This window comes from Amblyomma americanum, chromosome 7 (genome assembly GCF_052857255.1).
Source record: "Amblyomma americanum isolate KBUSLIRL-KWMA chromosome 7, ASM5285725v1, whole genome shotgun sequence".
Classification (NCBI taxonomy): Eukaryota; Metazoa; Arthropoda; class Arachnida; order Ixodida; family Ixodidae; genus Amblyomma; species Amblyomma americanum.
In genome coordinates, this window is record NC_135503.1 from 66,171,615 (window position 1) to 66,189,007 (window position 17,393).

Genomic DNA, 17,393 nt, shown 5'->3' on the forward strand with positions numbered 1-17,393 from the left:
ACTGAGCCACCGCGGCGGCTAGAGAGGGAGCTCTGCTCTCATGAAAGGTTTGTGCGGTTGCAGGATGGCGCTGAACACTGCTGTCATGAAGCATGCATCGTAGACATGACTGCCGTATTGTGACGCTGGACACGTATTTATGATATTGCATGCCATGCTTTTATTGCAGTCTGCCCTGCAATAAAAGCATGGCATGTATGGTAGAGAAACGAAGTGAACGATTCAGAAAAAGCGTAATATTTTTCACTCGAAATTTTTTTTGTCTCCTGATATTGAGGAGGGAGTTTATACTGTCCATATTTTTGATTGTATTGTGAACGTCCTTTTCTGCATGCACATCTTAAAGGACGACCTACATCTCTGCATGACATCCACAAATCTCTTAGCCACCTGAATTTTATGTCAGAGTGCAAAGGGCGACACAGGTCTTGATGGCGTTCTGTGCTATTTTGTCTTTGTTTGAGCGCGGGAGTGAAATTAAATGGCAGTTTTCAATACGCCCAAAATTGTCTTCGTGCTTCATGTGTCATTTAGTTGACTGTCAGCATGAATTACAGTCGCTTTCAGCGCTCATCAGGACTGTTCACAGCCATCAGCAGGAAAAACAACGCTGTCGGTCTGATTGGTTAACCATAAAGCATGACTGAAATAGTAACTGTATACAACTGACGCAAATCACGGCTTTCTCAGCTATGAGGCAAACTGCCATGAAGCGTACTGACAAAATTGCTCTATTGATGGCTATCATGTCCGGTTTATAACCAGCTAAGAAAGCGTTTCGTTTTTAATCTGGCACAAGAAGCCTGATGACTGACATCATAAAAGCATTATCAGTGCTGCATAATAAAAATCTATCGACGCCCTATGTGAGACATAAGGTGCAAGTGGTCAACGGAGTGGTGAGGCCCGCCTTTGACCTGCGTACGATACCGTGCAAGTTACGTAAGTGCCTAGTACGCTGTTTTTTGAGGAACCTAAATAAGTCACCAGTGCAAGCGCGAGAACCTTTCTTCCCAACAGACTCTCACCACAAGCAAATATAGTGACGAATGAAACACCGCCAGTTGGTAGTAGATGCGCTACGACTACGGGATCTACTAGGCATGTTCGAAACTTAACGTAATAAAAAAATATATATCAGCTAAAGCTTTTATGGGCAGTTTTATTTTCCTACAGACATACTTCACTTTCCTACATATTGGCCATTCATTTCTGAACACTTTTCGTAACGCTTCACGAGCTTCTTTAATTCCTCTGCGTAGAAGCTCGCTGCCTGTGAATTTAACCAGGTGACAGCGGTGATCTTTAGTTTCTTCTCGTCTTCAAACCATTGCCCACTAAGCCACTGTTTCAAGTGCAAGAAGAGGAAATAGTCGCTAGTTGCAATGCTGAGATTGAGGGCATGCAGGAAAAAGTTCCCAACCAAAATTTGAAATCTTCTTCGTTCGGGCATCGGTGTGAGGAGGCGCGCTCTTATGGAGGATGACTATTCTGGACAGCAGTTTCCGGCGCCGTAGAATTTTCGTTGGACGTATAAGTTCGGTGAGCCTTTCGTAGAGCATGTCAGCTGTTATTTTTTCCTAGGTTCGATGAGGTCAGCCAGATGACTACCCTTTTCATCTCAGAAAACGGTAGCCATTGTTTTCGGACTCGAGTAAGGACGTCACTTACTTGAATTTTCTTGGCTTTAGTGAAATTTAATTTAGTCACTGCATTGAGTGTTTTGTTTTGCTTTGATGTAAGATATACAAGTCTCCTATCCCTTAACAATGTGGGAAAACAAATCGTCTCCGTCTTTTCGATACCAATCCAAAAACGCTCGTCCACTTGACATTCTTTGCGCTTCGTGTTGGACGGTAAGCAACTTCGATACCTGCCCTGCACAGAATTTTTGATATCCGAGATTTTTATAATAGTCTTGCAAATCGTGGTGCGTCCAACACGAGGAAATTTATCAGCCAGAGCACTAATCCTCAATCGTTTATCAAATCGCAGTTCTGGGTCCACACACCTGTAGAACTATTTTGTCGGTTTGAACTGTGCCTGTCACTCCGCTCTTGGTCATGCACATTTGTGCGGCAATTTTTGAAGTTTCGGCACCATTGTCTCACCGCTCCTTCCCTCGTTACGGTAGGTCCTGAAACTTGGCACAACGCTCAATGAGTTTGGGTAGCTGGCGATCCTTTTTCATGCAAAAATTCAATCAGCGCACGCACTTCGCAACTGGTAAGATCAACTATTTTCGCGGACATTTTCGTCTGCATTCACCGACAGGAAGGCAATTACTGAATCACAGCCATAAAATCATTGGCTTCCAGAACAACCAACAGATGGCGCTACAGGCGTAGAATTTTGTTCCGACCCGCTCATATTCAAACAAAAGCAAACGGCCCTTCCGTTCAACGCCTCGTGTGTAGAGAAAACGTTAAGGTTCTGAAAAGCAGCGGAAGCACCAGTTGTCTCGAAAGTCTCGCGACTATGGGCAAATTTCCCGTTGAGCTGTTTTTTTATATTTAATGCTATATTTCGTGGTTTGTACAGTGTTCAGCAACCAAATTTTCTTTCTAAAGAGCAGTGGGTATAGAGATGGGGTTATGGAGGTGACACTACACTTTTCCACGCCGATAGCACTACTCAGCACAGTGATGTTTCGTTTATCGCCATTTTTGCAGCCTCCACATTCGGCCACACAGAAAGAACTACCTGGAATGGCTGACCCCAGCGAACAAGCGGCGCTCTTCGGAGAAAATGTCATCTGACTCTGTTGTTTAGAATTGTCTACAATATATTTGTCATCAGCGAAGGTAGCACTTCCATCGAGCTTCCTGCACTTCTCACACACTCAGTTTTCCTTCTGTGAGGGGATAAGCGTCGGATTTTCCTGCGCTGCAAGGCTTAAAAGTTGGTGTTTCTCTTCTAAAACTCATACGACCTTCTCTTCTCTAAGGCTTCAAATTCTCAACTGACTCGGTCCTCCAGGCTTTGTTCATTGAAAAATTTAGTTAATTGTTGTTTTTACAGCTGAATAATTGTGGCGATTTGCGTCATCCCAGCCGATGTCCGCCGCGGGAGGTTGTTTGTTCTTGAAAACATTTTCTTTCTATGTTGAAAGCTTTATTTGGAGTAGATTTTGAATGTGTTTGCTGAAACATACTATATATTAGCATTAGAGCTAAGTTATATGCACAGTCGCAGCCGATTTTAGTGTTAGTGGTAGTGTACGTAGCTCTCCACATAGAAGCCCATATGTTAAAAAAATGGTAGCTTGAGGGGTGGAGCCAGTCCCATAGTGAAGTGGATGCACAACTGAAAAGTGATGTCACAATTAACAAAACAAAAAAACTTGACCTCATGTCGGGAATGATTTTGACAGGAAAAAAAAATGCTCGAACGCCTCGACGTTCATCGCGATTCGCGTGACGAGGATGAAGAAAGGAGACACGATGAATGCTTACTCCAAATAAAATGTTTAGGCAGTCAGTGCACGTTAGTCTTCTTGTGGTCAAAGAGCTATGCTGAGGGAGTGAAACATGCACTGAAGCGCTGACAGAATGAGGAATAAAAAGAAGGTACGAGAGAATCAGCAAACTTCCAATAGCGGGCTTGTAGGCAAAAGAAATTTCCAATAAAGCACTTCATTAAAAAGTACTGACTCCTTTGGAGACTGCTGAGTTCCTAACGCCGAAACAGCATTGGGGTTCTGGAAAAGTATCAGGCCATGTCGCGTAGTATACAAGTCTCTTTGATGATATAAGATAACTTATGTGTGCAAAAAGGCAATATCGCAGCCACGAAACATCTGCAAAGAGCACTGTGCACAACAAAATTTTCATTCGCAATACTACCCAGTAACATGGAAGTACTGCAACCGTCCAAGGCAGCACTCAGGTAGCACTTACGAAATAAAGAATATAGAATCTCTCTCTTGAGAGGCTGAAATATGAGGCAGAAAAATCAAATTTCTTAAAGAGTTTATTTCAGATAGAGTCCATAAAAAAAATTCTGCTGAGAACCATAGTGCTTCAAAATACACGTGGCAAGCCACTGTGAGCAAGTTGTTGCAGCAAGAGCTTTGACTCAAAATACACGTGGCAAGCCACTGTGAGCAAGTTGTTGCAGCAAGAGCTTTGACTCCTGCTCCTCGAGGACCCTTTTCTGGTCTCAAGTTTGGCAGAGGCTGTCAACGCCCTCCAAACACTCAACACTTCGCTGCTTTCAGCAGATGCCAAAAAACAGTTATTATACTCTACCACATGAAAATTTTTTCATCAAGCTGTCCGTGAGCTAAGACCAACCAAATTAGCTGCCAAAATTCTACCGGGCTCTGTCAAGTAACTTCGGCCCAACATGAGCTTTACTTGAACACGAGAACGATATTCTTTAACAAAAGAATAATGGGGCGCAAAAGCACGTCTTATGATGCATAATTGCGAGAGCACAGCTTCTCGCTGAGTGTGTCTCTTAGTTGTAGGGGACATTGGGGGGGGGGGGGGGGGGGCAACGTTATTTTTCTGCAGCAGCTCGCTTTGCACGTTTCGCTGCGTTTCAGTGGTCACGTACTTTGCCGGCACTGAACTGCCACCTCCGGCCCGGTTTGGGGTCTCACCTGATGATGTAGACACGAGCGATTCAACTTCGACGATGAAGAAACCATAGCGCCGCAACCTCATTCACCGAAAGTTGAAAGCCAACTAGCGGCTACGGCAGCGACTTTCTCTTTTTGTAACCTATAGCCGCGTTTACAGGAATACAACAGTGGCGGATCGTATTTCCTAGCGTGTCTCACAGAGGCAACACGCCACTGCTTAACATCAAGTCATCCGGGACAGTGGCAACTCTGCCAGTGCTTGTGATAGAAGGCGCCAGCCGCTCCCATCTTTAGTCTGGTCTGCTTTCTTTTCCGAGCCAGGGGTTGTTGCATAGCGACATCAGGGAGGAGGAGGGAAGCCCCCACAACTATTTCCATTCATCGCGGAAGTTGACCGGTCCTTTTCGGAGGGGTAGAGTCGCATTGATACTGATGACGTCACTCGTATGCAGCGTCTCTGCCACGCGTTGCTGCCACGGTTTTCTGGCTATGGCCGGATTTTCGCACAATGAGCCATGTATTGTTCGCGCATTAAAATTGTTCGTACTGAAAGACTATATTTAAAGCTTCTTCTCTGGCACATGTGCTCTGCAACATATTTATGTGTGCCATAGATGACCGAATCTTTCCAACCACGTGATGATGCCTTAGGGGTGAGACCTAATACTGCTCTCCTCGTTCAAGGGGATCCCTAAAGCAGGAAATTAGTACATTTCTTCTAGTAAGAGGCCAGCGACGGCAGCGACGGCAGCGACCATGATCACAGATTCTTCACCGCTACGCTTGTCTCTTGCTATGTTCGTTGGTTTGGACACGTTATGAACGTTCAGTTCCTTAGTGCTTTCGAATCGGCACCTTCTTCGTTTCCGGTAGGAACTTATAGGCGCCGTAGTTCGGCTTTAAGTGCGATTGCACGTTAGCCTACCAGGTCATTTCTTTGCAGCCCCGTGGTTAGACTGCACTCGACTGCCGCTTACGTTACTGCAACTAAGTTGAGGAAGAGTACAAGATTGAGTTAAAAAGCTGCTGATTATCACGCTGTTTACCTCATTGAGATCATCGCATCTGAAAAAGAAAATTTCGCTGACTACGAGAAACTGAAATTTCTTTCACATGGCGCGGTAGTATAGTGGTATTGTAAGCTTTTATCCGTACCGCTCAGGTTAAGCTTTTTCTCCTGGGCATTATTTGAAAAGTGTAAACAAGAGTTAGCACGTCTTCATCACCTTTTCCACCGCTGACCTTCCAGGAGAAGAGCTCAGGAAACACTAAGCGTTGAAATGAGCATGTTGCCACAGTGAGTCTTGCGGATGTAGCAGCAAACAATGAAACAGGAAATATTGGCAGTGGCTCAGCTCTGCTATGCCAGGATACACGTAGCGAAAGCTAAGGCATGGCTTGTTTAGCCTTTGTTAATCCTGACTGCAAGTCCAGGTTAGTCTGGTTGCCTGGCTAGTTGTTGTCACGCAGTTCGTGAAGCGGTTAGTCACGTGACCAGTCACGTGGTTGGTCACGTGGTGCGGTGCGACCACGGCGGGAATGCGAGCACCGGGAAATCGCGAGTTCGTGGCCAAAGTAGCTTCGCTACAAAAGTACATGAAAGTACTTTCCCTGCTCTCACGTCCTTCGTCCTCGCTTATTGCGCTCGAGTCACCAATACATTTAAGAGACACTGTAGCGCACGTATGCTGGTTCCCCGCCCTCGTTGTTCGCTCATCTAACAACATATATTTTTTATGTACCATGCTTGGGCTGAGTCACATTAATTGTTACCTTGTGGTTTGAGGAGCTTATACTACAATTCCATCGATAGTCATGTTACACTAATCGCGAAGCTGCCATATTTCTTAATCTTTGTAAATAATGTCTCAGTCTTTATTTTGATTACCGAACGACTCGATTAGATTGTGCATGTTGTCTACCTTGGCTAAAAATATATGTTGCCGGATGCGTTTTTATGGAGGCAAAACGCTAAGCCGCCCGTGTGCTCTGCGATGTCAGTGCACGTTAAAGATCCCCAGGTGGTCGAAATTATTCCGGAGCCCTCCGCTAGGGCACCTTTCTTTCTTCCGTTCTTTCACTCCCTCCTTTATCCCTTCCCTTACGGCGCGGTTCAGGTGTCCAACGATATATGAGACAGATACTGCTCTCTTTCCTCCCCCCCCCGAAAAAAAAAACAACCAATTCGCCTCGCATTTCATGGCGGACCCTGAGCATTGCTAAAGTGGATACTGATTATGAACCTCTGGGCAACGATATCAATATTGCAGGGATGCTAGCGTCTGAAGCTTTCACGATTTTTAATTTCTGGTTTTGACGACTGTGCGCAAAATCGCCAGTTTCTAATGTGTGCACAAGTGGATACAGATCGTAGTTGCAGCGTTTCGTTTATTTCTCAGAATTGCCCTAAGAGGATGGGGATCGCAGCTGAGCCGACCCCCGTGCGGAAGTGGAGGGGGTGTAGGGGGAGTGAGGACCGCTTTAGGTGCAACGCTGGAAGGGGCTGCAGCTGCAGTGCGGGGCGAGGGGTAAAGGATGACTGGGGCGGCCACACTGGCCCATTTGCTCGAGCACCGTTCCCGGTACTGATGAAAACGCGCTCGACACTCACTTAATCGCCATTCACTAGCAGGACGTTCCTACCAATATCGATGCACGTGTGCCCCAGCTTATTTGACGTTGACTTCCTGTGTCTGCCCAGACATTCATCCATGCCAAAAATAAGCCTTATTTGTTTCTTCATGGGCCCTCGAAGCTCAGAAATTGTCACACGCTTTTTTTTCCTGCTTATTTGTGTACAAAGAACCGCGCAATTATATTCACGGGACCAGTTTTTCACGTGGTGTTGTCAGCTTTCATTTTTCCCATTTCCCTTTTACTGTGTATTTGCAAAATTTGCAGTGATATGAATATTAACGAACGTTTTGCGGAATTATCTGTCGTTAAGTAGAGAGCGAGCTCCACGTTGAAGCGCGACATGACATTACGCCGCCTTTATGTAATGCCCTAACCCAAGGGTCCTTATGGGTAAATAAATGATGATGATGATGATGATTATGATGATGGGAGGTGAGGTTTAGGACACGCTTCAGCGTACGGGCGTCGCTTGAGCATGGTTGGCACAGAAACTCGCGTCGAGTGTTTTATAATCACCCGTCGCGTGACAGCTGATCCTAAATCTTTGCGCCCAACGTCACGGGCGGTTGGAAATTGAGCTGTAAACTTTGTTCTAGCGAACGACTCGATATACCCCAAAATAGAATGGCAGACTGCGCACATGACTGACAGGCTTTGAAATGCTGTTAGAGCGGCGGCACACAATCATGAGTCTAGCCCGACAGCCAGGACGCCTAAACTAGGGCTTGGAACCCTGAATCATGAGCCTTCCACGCAATGTAGCCAAGTACTGTTGTGTGACGTGCTAGCAGTACGAATGCTTGCCACGAAACGCCCCAAACCGGGCTCCTCGCCAGCTCCTGACGCGGTCATTTAGGCAGGGATGCTCCATTGTTAAACGTCAGCGGCAGCTGCGTACAATTCCCCTAGTGACCACTTGCCCTTAAGGGATTTAGGACAACATGATGCAATTACTGCGCAGCTTGCTTTGCGGCCTGAAAAACAGCACCGGTGCGCGGAATACGTGTTAATGCAGAGTAGTATGACCCTAAAATGAATCGCGAACAACACCACTCAAATGAGAGCAGTAAAATGGAAACAATTTTGTTGCGTGTGACTGAATATTACGCCCTTTATTTTTATATCAGTTTAAGAATGACGGCTGCATGAAAGCTGTTTTGTGTTGGATAATCACGTAGCAGCCACCTGTTCGCGTCTCATTACACGGTGAGAATACGTACCTAAACGTTTCTCCGCAGCAAAAGATGCGCAAACGAGTGCCTCCACCGCCTTTTGCATTGTTAGCTGCCGAAAGTGATATCACACACTAAACCTTCTCTTGGCTTGTAATGGCTTTCTAGCTGCCAGAACCAGCACATGACTGTTTGTGATTGATCAGCCGCCGAGCAAGGGACAACGAAATATTTACACGCAAATTTCTGAATCTAAATCCAGCATCTCATCTACGATGAGCTAACTTCATCCCCTCGCTGAGAGTAGCGCCACTGGCTCGGTAAAAGTCGAGATCTTACCGCGGGAAACGCACCCCTACTTTCACAGCCCCCCAGAAAGGAAGCGAGTTTAGGAAACTGTGGACGACGCACCCAAAGTTCAAGGAGGAATGAGCTTAGCGGTCGCCACCAGCCGCATCGCTATCACTTTAACCGCGCTGCCCATGCATCCTATAACCATATGGTACGGGCATGTCAGAAGAACCCAGCTGTACCAAGGATTAATAACCCAACAACTGAAGACTGGGAGGCGGCGCTGTCCTGCTCACGCTCGAAGGACGAGCTTTCACTTGTGAACCGAGCAGGAGCGACACCAAAAGCAAATGGGCTCCTGGAATGAGTGCCACAGAAATATATGCATTAAACGTTTCTCTCTCTCTCTCTCTCTCTCTCTCATATTGCGGTAGGATGTGCTGGAATGAAATCTTACTGTGCATCTACTGACTCACTCACCGATGCGTTTGGCTTCAGCCAGATTTACGACAAGGAGACTATGGAAACGACGGAATGCCGCCTGGTGCACTGGGGGAGATTTGGCGCAGTGTGACGGTTTTGGCCATAGAGTCGCGCTGTGGACAGTTGTTTCGTTCCTAAACATGTGGGCGGCTCTTTTGATATATATTTTTTTTGTTTATGCTATCTCGACCCACTTATGTAAGGATTGGCAGACTCATAGAGGCCGTGCCTTTTCCGAAAACAAAACAAAACAAAATGTGCGACGCTGCCCGACTCTTCTATGTGCCAGTCGGCTGAGCTGCTGGATGGGGTACCGTCCATGGTGCAGGGTGACTTTTTTTTTTTGAGCGGATATATTTCTCTTGAAACATTTGAACTTAATAACAGTAGGTTTCGGCGCAGGCTTCGGTGTAAATTTTGCCGCACTTTGGCGACGTTCTTCAACTGAAATAGTCGAGTGGAGATTGGGAGCTAGACGCATGATATGCTTAAAATTCTCTTTTAGTCACATTATATACGTAGGGCAGACTCAACACTGTCCAAATAAACCTTTCAAGCGACCCAATGCTTGGATTCAGCCATGAAGAGACAGACCAAAAATGGGCAATAAGTAACAGCGCAGGTCTGGATGTGTCTATGAGAAATTGCTCGTAGATTGGACATGGAGTCCTTGTCACGGTTAGAAAGAGAGCAGTCACAAGAACCTAATAACACGATAGGCGCATCTAGAGTAGAACGAACGTGTGTGCTGCAAAGCATCTACGAACATCACGCATTTTAATTACACTCACCTATAGTTGACGGATGGAAGGTGTTGAAGCCCTTTTAAAGGGAAATGCCTCGCTTATTTCTCCGGGTTTTCTTTAAACATTCCTTTACACGGAAAATCTTTGTGTGGGGAAAGCGGGTTATTACGCAGGGGCTGATCAGAGAGTGGGTAAGTAGGCATGTAGGAAAGCCGTTTGTTAGTTATTGTGCTCTCTAAAATGTATGTTAACACACCGCCCCGTTTGGGCTACGTATTCGTGGCCACAAGACAGCATAGTTCAATAAGTCACTCATTCCGAACAAGGAGCAAGCAGTCCTATTTGCCGAAGATTGCAGCCCTTTATTTCTACCTCTCTTTTATGCCCTCCCCTGCGCCCAACAAAAAATTCCACCGAAATTTCTTATAGGGCAAATGTACATAGCCCTCTGAAATCCTTTACGATATACTTGTTGCCGTGTGAGAGCTTTTGTTCTTACAGGATGAGAGCAAAGTTTCATCTCATTGCTGCCAAATGGCTCCCGGAACCCTACGTGGCCGCCTTTAATTTGCTGGCAAGTTTAATTGATTGCAAACTAAGGTCTGCAGAAGAAGACCTCGCCCGCACCACTAATGAAGAATTGAATACAGACTTTAATACAGGTGAAAAGAATATTTTCAGAGAAGCCGGCTTTGCACAAACTAATTGTGTGCTCCAGAAAAATGTGAGCGAACGAGTCACCGCCGGACTCTAATGAAGCTGAAGGGATATAATCGCCATTTTTTTACATAAAGTGCTTGAAGCTACTCATCTCTGCTAATGTGGGAGAATATTATCCAAAAAGCGGCGAGAAATTAAGGCTGAGTATGAAGCCGGATATTAAGTTGGACTTGTACCGAAACCTACTGGCTCTTCTCTCCGACCAATAAAGGCAGAAGAAGCTTAGAACAATATAACCCGAGCGCATACGAAGAAGCGCTGGTGCAATGAGAACGCTTTCGTTTTCCGATGCCTTCAACCACTCAGCAGAGAGAGGTTTTTATTTTTTTACATAGCAAAGTGGCATTATCTAAGCAAGGCTATGCCTCAAATAACCGCGGTCGCATAAGATATCCCGTCATACTGCCGCGGATCTTCGTAATGGTCACTATTTCGTCTCGCTTCTTGACAGCTACCACCATGCGACCTTGTCACTTTGCTATGGGAGAGAGACCTAATTCCGTTAAATCATTTCTACCTAATTCTGTTTACACGAGGTATTTAGAGGCCTGGATTAGGAACAATTGAGCATAAGACCTAACGGAGAACGCCTTAGTGATCTGTGATTTGCTGATGACAGTGCCTTGCTAAGTCACTAAATATTCGAATTGCAAAACATGGTCACTAAAATAGACACGGAGAGCAGAATGGTCCGTCTGAAAATATCTTATGCAGAAAACCAAAGTAATGTTCAAAATTCTAGCAGTTCACAATTCAGCAGCTCCCAATTGGCCACGAGGTGCTGTAAATGGTAAGCGAATACGCGTACTTAGGCAGGCAGTGCTTGCAGATCCAGACTGCGCGAATGAAATAAGTAGGAAAATAAGAAGGTGGGAAGAAAACAGTTGGCAGGTTCTCTGAGATCATGAATAGCAGGTTACGAATATCCCTCAAGAGAAAAGTGTACAACAGCTGTATCTTACCGGTACTCACCCACGGGGCACAAACGTGGAGGATAACGAATAGGGTTCAGCTTAAGTTAAGGACGACACATCGAGCCATGGAAAGGAAAATGATTGGTGTAACGTTAAGAGACCGGAAGCGGGCAGAGTGTGTCGAGGAACAAACGCGAGTTAATGATATCCTAGCCGAAATCAAGAGGAAGAAATGGGCTTGGCATTGTAATGCGAAGGCAGGGTAACCGCCTGTCCTTAAGGGTAATGGAATGGATTCCAAGAGAAAGCAAGTGTAGCAGAGGCGGCAGAAAGTTAGGTGGGCGGATGAGAATAGCTTTGCTCTTATATAGGGGCAGCAGCGTGCTCAGGATTGGGCTAATTGGAGAGATATGGGAAAGGCCTTTGCCCTGCAGTGGACGTAGTCAGGCTGGTGATGATGATGATATTAATATATATAGTAAACAACTATTTGTGCAATTTCAGAAATTTCGTAGGTGTTACTGGCGCCTTATATCAAATTGTCGTTATCACCTTTAAATGAAGCGCGGCCGAGAGCGACGCCCATTCTTGTCCTGACGACATGGAGTGCGTTGGCGCTACCGCCAACGGAGAGTTTTCTTTTTGAGAGTCCAAAATCGCCATAAATGTTCTTTTAGTTCGAGAGCATTACATGACTCAGCGACAACGAACCCTAACGCCGGCCTTGAACAGCAACAGTGGTGCGATAAATCCTAGACGACGTTACCGAGGTATCAAAGAAAAATAAAATGTCTTTTGAAAGGGCGGGATTTTGTAGCCAGCACCCTGAGGCTGCCAGGTGAACATGCAGCCCTTAAACCCCCAAAACAACGTTGCTTCTGGGCGAACAAAGGTGAACCTTGTATATTTGTTGCCTTACGAATGTATTCTAATGAGTAGGAAAATTCAAAAATAAAAACAACGCTATCTCATTCAAAGCACGTGAGTAGCACGCAAGTGCCCTCCGTAATTTGTTGTTACCCGCCAATCTTCTATATGCCATTGACATTCATAGCCGTGCTGCCAGCGTAGCCACGTTGCACCTGGTGAAGGTGCATGGTAAGCATCGCCAGAAAAAGCAGTGCTCTTTCCAACAGCTCGACGCTTATGAAGGCTATCAGTAGCTCCTGTTTGCATAAAAGTCTCGATGCTGGTGAAGTTTACCAATTTACACGCAAAATCATTACTAGTCTCATTACGAGAAATAGTAGCGGGGTGCGTGTGTTGGTGTGCGTACTCGCTAGGGGGCAGAAAATCCCAGCGATGGCAAAAAAATTGTGCCGCCGTCAAGCCGCTGTATGGATCACATAGTAAGCCGAGCATTGCCAGTTCAGGCAATCTTGTACATGTCCTTCGCCTATATATCTGCAGTTCTCACTGACGGACCTCCATTTGGCGTCAGTTCTACCGTCAGTCTGTTAAGGGGCCGCACAATTACCGCGATATTATGATTGGATAGCCCGGGTTCTGCAGAAACAGAAAAACTTCCAGTGTCCAGCTGAGAAATATCATGTCAAGTATGGACGCATATTTAACTCGTTTAACATTAAGACTGAGCATGGTGTGAGAAATGTGTGACAAATTCATGATAGGATTCGTATCGATGAGCGACAGTCCGAGCCGACTTCTGGAAAATTAAGATAGAGGAATATTTAATTAACTTGAAATTTTTTTATGTGCAAGGTCATATAGCTAAAACATTGAGGTGGTGAATCATGCACTCAGTGCACAGAGAGGAATAAAAACGAGTTAGCCCCGCACGACAGTCTTAAGCACGAATCCTCACGGTTGCCAGTCGGCTGCAATATGAATACAACTATATTTTGCTTCATCAGGACCGCCACTACGACTCCGCGTGGCGCTCTATGGCGGCGGAGCAGTTCCTAAAAACTGGGAAAAAGTTTCATCAACAATATCATCTCGCAGCCAAGTCTCGGTTATAACAACAATGCGTGAATGACATCTTCAAATGATGGCCTCCAGTGTCTGCAATTTATTAACAGCACTATGCTCTAAATTATGTGACATGGAGCTGCGCACGTTAAGCTATGCTTTGATCAATGTGATAGCAATTATGATATACTCTTACGTTTTAGTTGTGACTCCTGTGCAGGGTTACGTTGATTCGCAGTTTGTCATATATAAAGGACACCTTTTCCCCTGGAAGACTGTTTTTGAGTTCTTAAAATATTTAGATTCTTTGCTTATTGATATTTTTTTTCAAGGTAAAATTAGAGGCCGACAGACACCGTGGGACCACAGGTTCATTCCAAGAAACGTCAATTAAAACATTTTTTTCTGGTCAGCCTGATTTTCTCTGAGGCGCCATCTCTATGCCAAAAAAGTACAAGTTTCGGTCCTTCTTCCTGTCTGCTATGTCGGTTATTTTCTCCTGGTGTGTACATATTGTTTGTTATAGAGTGGCAATGTGCTTTTTTATGTTTCTCCAAGTCAGCAAACCTTAAGCCCAAATCATATACATGTTTTTTTTTTCACATTACTGCGCTGTTTCCTAAGCGCCCTCACTTAAGTGTGACCTTTTTACCCCAACAGCTGTTAAAACAATTTTTGAGCGTCGTTGCAAGATTGTGGGCCGGGATTCATTTCAACAACTTCAGAGACGAGTAGTTTGCACGCACTAAATACATTGAAGGCATCTTGAACACTTCTGCGGACACGGCAGAACCAGAAGCCAGAAGCCAAATATCACTACTAACCTGCAAAAGGCACAACAGCAACTTGTTAGGCCTTACCTATATGCTTGTTCCGCCGTGCCCATTGAAGTCATAAGCATGTGGGTGCAGCTTTAAAGGCGGGTTTGGTGAGATATCATGGCGGATAGATGGCGCAGCATGTGTGACGCAACAGCTATAAGTGGATGATCGAAGTGGCAAGCCCCCAACGGTTGTGAGAGTGCCAAAAGACATGTAATAGTTATTTCTGCATTCTTCTATCTTGTTGTTCGCTCAACACTGGTTATGAAAACCTGCTCAAGGTAGAACAGCAGCTTCTCAGACCATAAGCCTGTCCTTGTTGCATAGCGCACACGCAAGGAATGGCCGACAGTCGACTTGATTTCAGTCTATACAGAGAGCCTAAATGACAAGCCTACAACCTGCGACTAATAGCGTCCACCGGATACAAACATCACATAGATCGTACAGATTTTCCTCGAAGTGGATAACAGTACCACCTGTGTTTTCGTAATGCAAACCGTCTTTTGTCCGGCAGCCGGAAAAAAATGTGCCCTGAAAAAACGTCCCCGGAAGATACTTTCCTGGAAAAAACGTCCCCGGAAAAAACGTCCCCGCAACATACATCCCCCGAAAAAAACTACCCAATTTGCGAAGTAGAAAAACATGTCCTCAAACGGGTGACATCAAACGCATCGTAAGCCGCAGTAATTTGAGCATCCGGCCGCATCGTATGTGGGCATGCAGGCAACTCGCATGAATGTACGGCTCGCATGAGGCGTATACAAGTTGTTTGCCGGTGGAATGAGTCACTGACCCGTAAACGCAACGGCATGGTCAGAGCAACGCAAGTATGGCAGTGATTTATGGCTCGACGCTTGGAAGGTTTGCAACAAAACACATGATTAGAACGACATCCCCATACACAAACTAAGTACAAGCTAAATACAAGAAAATATTGTGAACTGCAGAATGCAAGTGCAATATATATATATATATATATATATATATATATATATATATATATATATATATATATATATATATATATATATATATATATATATATATATATATATATATATATATACCAAAAGTGCTTTCTGGCAGCTGATTTGGTCAATATAATATAAAATCACCAAAAATTGAAGAAACACAACAGGATTTAATTCACGACGTTTCGGCTGGAGGACCAGCCTCGAAAAAGGCTGGTCCTCCAGCTGAACCGTCGTGAATTAAATCCTGTTATGTTTCTTCAATTGTTGGTGATTTTATATATATATATATATATATATATATATATATATATATATATATATATATATATATATATATATAAATCAGATCATACCGAAGGTACTTGACATCATGACCGAACATTTCTTGCTTGGCATCCTGTTTTTAGGCACAAGGACTGCGCGTGTCTTATACACTATCATTGAGCTATCACAAGGCGCCAACGCAATATTTAGGGGGTGGTAGTTCACCTTCAGAAGTGCTTTTCCTTTGCATGACCAGGACTGCATGACCATGGCGCGGCCTGGTACTACAAAATACTTCATGCTTACATCTTTTCTCAAATGCAAAGAAGAGCCAATAAAGATGGTAATTTTCTGTCAGGTGGGTTCAGGAAGAAATATTTTTCTTCACTTGGGAACATTTTTTCCAAGACGGTACTTCCTCGGGAGACATTTTTTCTAGGGACCTTTTTTCCTGGGATGTATGCTCAAGGGACGTTTCTTAGTACACCCTTTTTGTCCCTAGCAGGCGCTTCGATAGACAGGCAATGGAATTAATATTCACCACTAAAAGCAGAGGCTCTGCTAAACGTCCTGCTATATAAACTGGAAAATATAAGAAATGCGTGTAAAATACTGCTTCTTTTTTTTATAAAATGTCTTTAATTAAGACACTCTAAAGATTAGTACATAGTACTGCCGGAATTCTGAATTCTTTGGATACACTTGCAAATGAGTCGAAAACGTCAAAGCTTTTATTGTCACTTATGTGACACATATCCTTATCAATAATCGACTGCAGCAAAAGATTTCCGGAAGAGAACATTGATAGGACCCGTGCTGCACCTGCAGGCTTTGTTTTATATACACATATATAATAGCTGCAAATAATGTACCTGATACTCGTAACCGGTTCCTTGACACAGAATAGCGCTTTTTTAATGCAGCTGTAGACAGAAACGCCTATAGCATTCAGAACTACTATGAGCTTCTGTTAAAGCGCAATGTTTTTTGTTGAAAGCATACATACCAAAGTAACTCTAGGCCTTTGACATAAGCTTGTTCGCGCAGTTCTTTGTCTGTTAGTTTCGCAGCGACAATTTAGGACTCGAATGTGCACAACACATGCCGACAGCGCTTCCATTTTTTTTACAACAGAACTTAAGTTTCCTTCATTCGTTTTTAAGCGGACCCTTCTTGAAGGACTGGAGCTTAAATTCTACCGTATTCAAAGCGACGAGTTCTAACCAGCTACTTTTCCTTTTTTATTGGTTTCCTTGCCGATCCCCTTTCTGATTCTCGAAAAATTTCGCGATCTTCACAGCGTAAGCTCGTTGCCCTTGGTTTTCAAGATTTTTGTCTCGATACACTAAACAACAAAATTGTAATATTCCATTGTTCGTTTCGAATGTTGTCACAGCATTTTGATTTTCTTTTCGCACTTACGATCACTGCACTGAACAAAATATCCTGCGTCGGCAAGCATGCATACTGATTAGACACTGAGGACAAAAAACAAAACAAAATTTGTTGATTCTGCGCCTTTTTCTGGATATAATGTTTCTCTTGTAACAAAAGACGGGATAATTGCTCAGTAAACTACGCTGAAAATTTTTTGATAACTTTTTTAAATGAAAGGTGCAGTCGGAACATCCGCCGTTAACGGCTGAAAAGCTGCATCGTCGCACCGCAGTTTACTATCAAAATCGGCCGTTGATAGACAAGCCCTCATTCCAAATTTTTGTATTTTCACTTGAGGTGGAGTGTTTATAATGTCCGTTTAAAAAAATTGTATCGTCATTGTTGTTATACAATAATTAGCGAGGCAGGTCAACTTCCGTTTTCTCTCTGTTTCCCTTTAATGAATCAGTT

At 44.3% G+C, this 17,393-nt stretch overlaps 1 protein-coding gene across 1 annotated transcript in view; it reads left to right on the forward strand.

Moving 5' to 3' along the window:
- Positions 1 to 2,822, forward strand: part of LOC144097750 (sodium-coupled monocarboxylate transporter 1-like) — a 46,574-nt gene extending 43,752 nt beyond the window's left edge. Inside the window, exon 15 of the mRNA XM_077630387.1 lies at positions 2,673 to 2,822. Coding sequence (XP_077486513.1) covers positions 2,673 to 2,759 — 87 coding nt within the window. The 3' untranslated portion in view covers positions 2,760 to 2,822. The remainder of the gene's footprint in view (positions 1 to 2,672) is intronic.
- Positions 2,823 to 17,393: the final 14,571 nt, after the last annotated feature.